The 8806-nt window shown below is 33.0% G+C and overlaps 1 protein-coding gene across 1 annotated transcript; it reads right to left on the reverse strand.

Moving 5' to 3' along the window:
- Positions 1-200: 200 nt before the first annotated feature.
- LOC139511286 (uncharacterized) lies at positions 201-8579 on the reverse strand. The gene is made up of 8 exons (XM_071297902.1): positions 8326-8579; positions 5896-5964; positions 5028-5309; positions 3746-4057; positions 3104-3382; positions 2161-2285; positions 1504-1640; positions 201-972 (listed from the first exon to the last, which is right to left on the reverse strand). Exons 2-8 carry the CDS (start codon positions 5948-5950, stop codon positions 591-593), a joined length of 1572 nt encoding a protein of 523 aa, XP_071154003.1. The 5' UTR covers positions 5951-5964; positions 8326-8579; the 3' UTR covers positions 201-590.
- Positions 8580-8806: the final 227 nt, after the last annotated feature.

An 8806-nucleotide genomic window follows, 5' to 3' on the forward strand; every position in this document is an offset into this window, starting at 1 on the left:
TGCAACTATAAAAACATCTCTCCAGAGACAAAATGACAGAAGTTAACAGTACGACCTTCTACAATGAGCAAAACCCGTACCACTCGTCGCTGAAAACACGGATCTCGTATTTAGGAATACGATGGTTCAGAAACGGGCACATACTAGTATACAATGAAAAACCTAAATGGTTTAGTAACGGGCACATATACAAACAAAACCATTATTGAGGTTTAATATTGAGTATTAATGTTCAGTAATATATATATATGTATATGTAATTATACACTTAACAACATATTTAACTATAAGAATGCAACTGTTTTATGCACACACAAATGTAACAAGTAGATACTATATTCTAACAACTTAAACAACTAATTGCAGCACTAAAATAATGAATTTATCGCATTTGCAATTTTTTTGCAACCTTAAAATATGTATATCTTTCTAACTGCATTTTTTAACTTATATCAATGCCTGTCATGTACTAAAATTATCTATATTGCAATAATGATAACAACAATCAACACATGTCTTGTTGTTGATTAAAATCCTTGTTGGTTCAGATGGCCGACCATTCGCTGCAATTAAAAGTATTACTTAAACGTCTAATTACAGGTCGGGCTTGCGTTGAGGTTTGTACAGAAGGATCTTCGACGTCTGATAACAAATGTGTAGGTCAGTTCTGGGTAGGTACCTACTCGGCAGGGATAGCTCATCTCACGTCGTACTGCACACTGACTAACGATTTCATACTCCTCATGTTGATAGTAGATGGCCATATCGATGGATGGTCTAGTTAGGACGGATGGGAAATGAATGTCCAACATGACTTTGTCGTAAGACCATGATAGGAATTTGAAGTTGCATTCCCAAACTGAGCCGGACTTTTCCTCACAATTGGTGGACTTGATTACTCCCTGTGGGCAATACGTCACGTCTCCGTTTTTCATGACGATCGCTTTTGCTTCAAAATCGTGCATTACTTCCCTGCAACGAAAAGAATGTATATCAGAATTTAAACCAATTTGAAACATCTATCTTAACACTTAACATTTAAGTATGCAAAAACATTGTGGAGGATATGAAATATTTAAAAAAAATAGTAGCTTTATGTTGTACCTACACGAATTGACCAAATATTTTCCTGAACTTATCGGCTATATATTTGCTTTATCTTATCAAAGCTGCCATTTCAATGAATATTTAAATCTCATTAGTCGAACTGACAACGCCATGTTAAATAACAGAAAAACAAACAAAACACAAATTATAAAACTACGAATTTGGGAACTGAGCCCCACCAAACACTGAGGATGATCTCGTGTGCTCCCGAACGCTTAGAAGGTTGTGGGCTACTAGTCCAAATAAGTATGACGTCTTTATGCGTCACAGAAAAGTATTTAAAATATCCTTTCAATGCGTCAAAATTAATTGGATTGCTGTTCTACATGAACATTCAAGATAAACAAAAGTCACCGTCCCAACGATACATCTGGTACTCAAACAACTTATACTTACTGTCCTAACATAACAATATCTGGTAACCAGATCGCAGATGAAGGTAAGCTAACTCTTGGTTGTCCTCTGGGCCATGACAGTCTTGGGTCGTTCCAGGAAATGCACTGCATGGCTTCAAAGCGCAATGTCTTGGGATCCTGGTTTTTAAAAGTAAATTAATCATGCACATATACAAAAGATAGTGTATACACTTGTCACAATTATCACCATTGTAATTTTAAATTCATATCTGAAAATTTCAAAACTAAGGTAATTTTTAACAGAAATATAATGCAAATCGTTTGCTTGTAAAGGACTAAACTTGAAGTGTGTTTGAACTAGGTGTATTTTTTCTAAAATATAAATCAATAATAGTACTAAAATAAACCCGAAGTTCTATAAAGGGTAAACGAAAGTTGGATGGATAACATTTCATTCCATTAGGAAATTTTCAGACCAAATAGGCTGAAACACTTTAGTCTTGCTAGAAAAATAAAAATCGAATAAGCAAAACCACAGACGTATGAACTGCAATTAGTATACACAAGTGCATACGTAAGTAGTCAACTCAAAAGCACACACAACTGTGCTTGCAAAATTCTGTCACTCTTTCTTGTGTTGTTTTTAATTTTCTTTTTCAAATATCATAATAACGTGTGTCCAGCGAAATATACTTACAAATTCAATGGTTTCTTTTGGAATTAGAGAGTGTGTTACGTTGTTAACAGGGTCGATGGGTCTGACTAGTTTGTTGTAACCATTGAGGATGGACGTAATTATATCGAATTCTGATACAGATCGTTCTAAAAAAAAATTAAAACATAAAAGTCATTTTCAAGAGAAGCTAACCTGGTTTGTTAGCATACACATTTCACCAAATAATACGAGTACTTTTATATGAAGGGTTCTTTGTGTTCAAATTAAATTAAATCAAATCAAATTAATTTAAAGTCGGTTAAAGGCTTACAATAAAAGCTCTTTTTTTGAGATTTTAAAACCGACCTACTCAAACAAACATAACACACAACATTAGACAAACATGCAAGAAAACAGACATAAAGTTATGTAAAATTGAGAAAATCTACCTTAACATTTATCACATGATCAAATGCACATGACAAGCAAACCATTAATAGCTTAATTAACACATAAATTTGCAAAGCTAATAACTAATAAGCACTAGTTTGTAAAAAGTGCAAAATATAAATTAAACTCGTGTATTTCGAAAAATATACCTTACAATTTTCAAAGTGATACATTGTTAAATGAAAGCACTAGTAGGACACAGTTAAACATTATAAACAACTAATATAAGGGAGGCGAACAAGAGTTCACGTGTCACTGCTGCGTTCAGAGTCCTGTTAAAAATCTTACAATATGGACGTTTCAATTTAAATGAAATTAGCACCATATGTATAAATATCAATTGTGTATTGCCATTAGAAACTAAGCATGGAAGTTCGCCATTTTATAGTAAATATAAGAAAATACAGAGACAAAATTTTGTTATTAAAATTCATCTTTGCCTCGAGTATTTTAACATTTTGCTGGATTTTGTTATACATCTATTGAAGACAACTAAATGTTACATACCTATTGGAGACACCTGGAAGTTACATACCTATTGGAGACAACTGGATGTTGTTAGTTCTAACGGTAGCGCTACCATCTGTAGCTTCACATATATAGGTACCAGCATCACTCATAACGACACCGGATATGGTCAATGCCGGACCGGAGACGGTTCCGCCAGAGAATCTACCATTTACTGGTAAAAGCTGGCTGTTTTTGTACCACCTGATCTGAGTAGGGTTTCCAGCAGTCACAACACAGATAAGGCTGACTGTTTCTGTCTCGGCAGGATTGTAGAATGTGTTCGGGGCCGTCACAGAAAGGGGGGCTGCAATGTATAGAGATAAAATTATTAGTGTATTCTAAAAACAAAATTATCGTGTAGTTTATAGGTGTATTCTGAAATAGTACTTAGTCTGAGTCTTTGTCTTAGTCAAGAACAATGTATGTCGTACTTAGCTCTTTGTACGCCCATTATATGAAAATAAACATCTTTGATTCATGTAAAAGTAAAATACATGTAAACTAGCATTTTAGTGTCTTTAAGAATTACGATGCTATTCTAGTATATATAAGTACTGAAATTAATGCATTGTTTTGGCTGTATAGATTTCATCATGTTCGTTGCCAATAAGATTTTGATTTATGCTTCTCTCGAGACTTAGTATGTTCTACACTCAGTTAAACTTACAAATAACACGTAATGGCAGGCTGACTGTTTGTGGAGCGGTTAACGTGTCTGTATGCCTAACATCACAGAAAAGTGTCTGTCCATTATTGGCTAGTGATGGTGGGAAGGTGAGAGTTCCAACAACCGTGTAGGATTCCGAGGACTGTATAAATTGGGTGTTGGTTGTGAATTGATTGCTGCTGAACTGTGAATTTCCAATTCTCATTGTCATAGTCTGTATTGGGTATCCTCCTTCTGATCTACAAGTCCATGTTGTTGGTGTTCCTGGGGCCACTTGCGTGGGTCCTGTTAGTGTTGGTTGATTTGGTGACCCTGCAGACAAAACGATAAACTATTGTACATTGACCCTTTGTGTATAGTGTTCCAAAACACTTGTTTGAATTTTGTGTATAGTGTTCCAAAACACTTGTTTGAATTGAAACATTATTATGTTTTACTCAAGAGAAAATTTGTGAATCAATATGTATAGAACGGAAATCTTTGTTTTTTTTGTAAAATTTTATATATTTGCAGTTCACAATCAAAAGCTTAGAGCTTATGTTTTTGAAATCTTACTGTTCTTTGCATTGTAGCCATCATACCAAGCTTACGTATTTACAATTTGTTTATCAATTTACATCTCGTTTAAATACAAATTCAAGACCAACATTTTAAACAAAAATCACACTTTTAGAATTCGCGCACTAGTTTCATAAAAGTATTTTTTTACTTCTATTTCGTGTTTTATTTCTGGCATTTGACTTATTCGTGAAATTAATAAATAGTAAAATACGTTAGGGAGTGCAAAGTGTTGTACAATTGAGTCCTTTCACATTCCGATCCGTTGTAACTCAATATCTATACTTACTATAAACCAATATCTATATCTACTTACTATAAACCACTATCTATACTTACTATAAACCGATACTATAAACCAATATCTATACTTACTATAAACCAAAATCTATACTTGTTTTTTTCTATGGTCGGGTTGTTGTCTCTTTGGCACATTCCCCTCCCCATTTCCATTCTCAATTTTATTACTAGAAACCAATATCTATACTTACTATAAACCAAAATCTATACTTACTATAAACCGATACTATAAACCAACATCTATACTTACTAGAAACCAATACATTTACTTACTATAAACCACTATCTATACTTACTATAAACCGATACTATAAACCAATATCTATACTTACTAGAAACCAATATATATTCTTACTAGAAACCAATATCTATACTTACTAGAAACCAATATCTATACTTACTAGAAACCAATATCTATACTTACTATAAACCTCGACGAATATAGTTCTGGATAGAGGATTCTGTAAAACACCATTTTCAGACTGACATTCGAACACTTCTAAATGTTCCTGACTAGAAGCTTGGAATGAATACGTGTTTACCACTGTATTTCCACTTATAGTATACGTTTCATCAATAACAACGTTGTCTCTTAACCATTTGACCGTTGGTGTGGGTTGACCGTCAGTTACGGTACAGGTCAGGGTAACTTGTTGGCCAAATATAATGATCTGTGGTCCAGTGATTACTGGCGCACCAGGGGGCACTGAAAAAGACAAAAAAGTTTTTCATTTGTGGTCATGAGAAAAATTCCTCGTTCCAAAAAAGTATCTATTTGTTGAGCATGAGAAAAAGTCTTCATTACACAAGTTTTGAATCTGAATTCCGAATTAATATCTTAATCATATAACGTTGTAGTATCTATGTATTTTGTATTGACAAACAAAGTGTAGAGCGCTTAGACGACATAAACGTTTGTATATATAAATATATATAATTAATCGGGACCCTAAACCAACAATTAAGCGAAGTTGGTAGTTTTAATTCTCAATTCACACATCACGTGACCTCTTATTCAAATGTCAGCAGTTTAGTTAAACAAGATAATTGTATACTGACCCAAGTCCTAAACCTTTTTCAAAGTTGAAAATACTAATTGCCAATTTTCTCAACACCCATCAAGAAAATTACGCTTTTTCTAAGTTGAAAGTTCAATACTATGATATTTCAACTTTAAGTTAAACGAAAATGTTATCCTCTGCGCTAACAAGAAACTTTAGATTCTTAAGATTTTTTTCACACTTAAATGTCATAAATAAATAGCCTGAATCATGGATTATAGTCGGACTTACCTTGTGTCAACACAGGGACTATCAGCAAAGCAAAGGCAATGTATTTAAAACCCATGATGAAAATGTCTTCTGAAAAATATACAAAATGAACTCATTATAGTGAGAGTAAAAATCAAGAAATAAACAACATTTTCATGTTATAATTTCAGAGGCGGATTTAGGGGGCAGGGTGCCCGTTCCCTCTCTTTTGTGGGAAAAATTTAGTTGATTATATAAGGAATCGCTGAAGATTGACCGGGGCATTCCCCTCTCATGCAGTCAGAGCCCCCCCCCCCCCCCCCCCCCCCCCCCCGCTATGGAAATTTCTGGGTCTGTCACTAACTATGATATAATAAATTGCTAAATATTATTTCTCTTCTATAACGTTTGACGATACTATTATATACAAATTTATTCAATCTTGTGTATGACAAAAAGTTTGAAACAACTGATGATGTTGGAGCAATGCTCGAAACTATTTCGAAAGCGCAAGATAGTTTTAAAATGATCATGAACAATAAACATATATAATACATTATAAGGAGAGCACTAGAATAAAAATTTCACGCATTCTGAATTTCGAAGAAAACTACAGATTCTGGCAAATCTGATTTCCTTGAAACGTTATAGAATTTAAATAACTGATGACTCGGCAGAATAGTGGTTATCGTCCATGTGATAGTCGGTATTTAATTTGTTATTAACCAGTTTGATGAATGTTGAAAAGAAAAAGAAAAGCATTATGCAACCTGAGATGTCGTGTTAATGATATAAAACATCTGTAGAAACTTTTAAATCCCACCCGGACCTGTATGCGTATCTATAAACCATGAAAAGGGAGATGTGGTATAATCGCGAAAGGCAAAACTTTTGATAGACCAAAAGACAAAGACAGCTATCAATAGACCAATATCATGAAAGACAACTATCGATAGACTAAAAGACAAAAACACAACTATCGATAGACTAAAAGACAAAGACACAAGTTTTGATGACAACTATCGATAGACTAAAAGACAAATACACAACTATCGATAGACTAAAAGACGAAAAACAACTATCGATAGACTAAATGACAAAGACACAACTATTGATGATACATATATCGATAAACTAAAAGACAAAGAAACAACTGTCGATAGACTTAACGACAGTCAAAACTAGCTTCAGACTAAAACAAAGACAACACAATCTATAGACTAAAAGACAAAGACAACTATCGATAGACAAAAAGACAAAGCGGCTTAGCCATTACTATCGATAGACTAAAAGACAAAGACAACTATCGATAAACTAAAAGACAAAGAAACAACTATCGACAGACTAAATGACAGACAAAACTATTTATAGACTAAAAGACAAACCCAACTATCGATCGACTAAAAGACAAAGCCACAACTATTGATGACGCAACTATCGGTAGACTAAAAGACAAATACACAACTGTCGATAGACTAAAAGACGAAGACGCAGCTATCGAGTGTACCTACATGGAGATATTTCCTTTCAGAACGATAGATAATTATTTTCAAGAAACAAGCTATAAAAAGTTTTCTTGGCATAAAACAATAACCTGTGTAAGATTATAATGCAAACTGGATTATTAAAACATAATTTGATAGTAATCGTGTGATATTGAAAATTTGAGACAGAAAACAATTATTCTGAATAAGTTTTCATTCAATTGTTGAACAAATGATTTACTGAAATGTCAAAAGAAAACAATTGCAACATCATAACAGATGGGGAAAGTTTAAATTCACCAAATCGACACAGATAAAAAAAAATGACAATTAACAAAAATACTATAGAAATAAAAAAATCTGATTCACGAAATTTATCTCTTACAGAATGACTGGAAAAGTGTAGATGAACAGGCTTGATGTTTTCGGACTTATTAACATGCACCAAGGTCCTAGATTATACTTAACATTAATTTATATTTGCTTCAGTTTTATGTTGACATTTAATTTATTTACAATTATGCCATTTATTTTCTTATGTTTACGTTGTGATTAATTTTATTTTCTCATGTGTGTATCGAATATTTGTGTTTCCGATATTTTTTATCAATGTTTTCCCCAATGATGTGTCTGTTATGTACTATATTTATTGATGTAGAATGGTGTGTTCGATTCAAGGGTTATGCACGAGGCTTTGCAGATTAAAAATTGCGCAAAGGTGTTGTACATCGGTGTCAAAAGTAAAACTTTACTAAATTATTTTTTTACAATTTCTATTCCATTCTATTTATTTTCAAATGTCCAAGTATAATGAATTTGATCAATTAACAACATCACGTGCTCATAATTGGAGTGTTATACATGATCATACAGTGTTTATTTAAATGCAGTATTACAAGAATCATTCATATTGCAAAACCATTATACATAATTTGAGACAGAAATAAAACAATTTATAAATATTCATCTGAACGAATACAAGCCTTACCTTCCGGCCCGATCCTGTGTCCAGAAATTCAGGTAGTTCTAATTTTCCCCGCTTATAAGCAGGTAGGCTTTAACCGGTTTTATTCTTCTTTTGTCTATCTGTAACGCAAAAGAGAAACATCAGCTGGCCACTCCCATAATTGCATGTTCTAAAATTATCGAAGAATTTTATGAATGGGTTTATTTAAATTATTTTTAATTGACGACCTCACAACTAAATACTGTGTGGGTTATTGACTTGATGTTTTATCCACGTAAAATCAAAAAAAGTTACTGTGTATTGGTGATATGACAGAATTTAACAACGACAATGGTTTGGTGAAAAGTGAGAACGTTACGAAATATGTCTTGAAATTAAAACAAAAATTATGTCCAGACAGATTATTCTAACGTATTGCACGCACATTTTTTTTAATTTATTCATATCAAGATCAAAGATCAAATTGAAGATACATTATTAAGTTATTTAAGCGTATGGGTCA

The sequence above is a fragment of the Mytilus edulis genome, chromosome 2, assembly GCF_963676685.1.
Source record: "Mytilus edulis chromosome 2, xbMytEdul2.2, whole genome shotgun sequence".
In the NCBI taxonomy this organism is placed as follows: domain Eukaryota; kingdom Metazoa; phylum Mollusca; class Bivalvia; order Mytilida; family Mytilidae; genus Mytilus; species Mytilus edulis.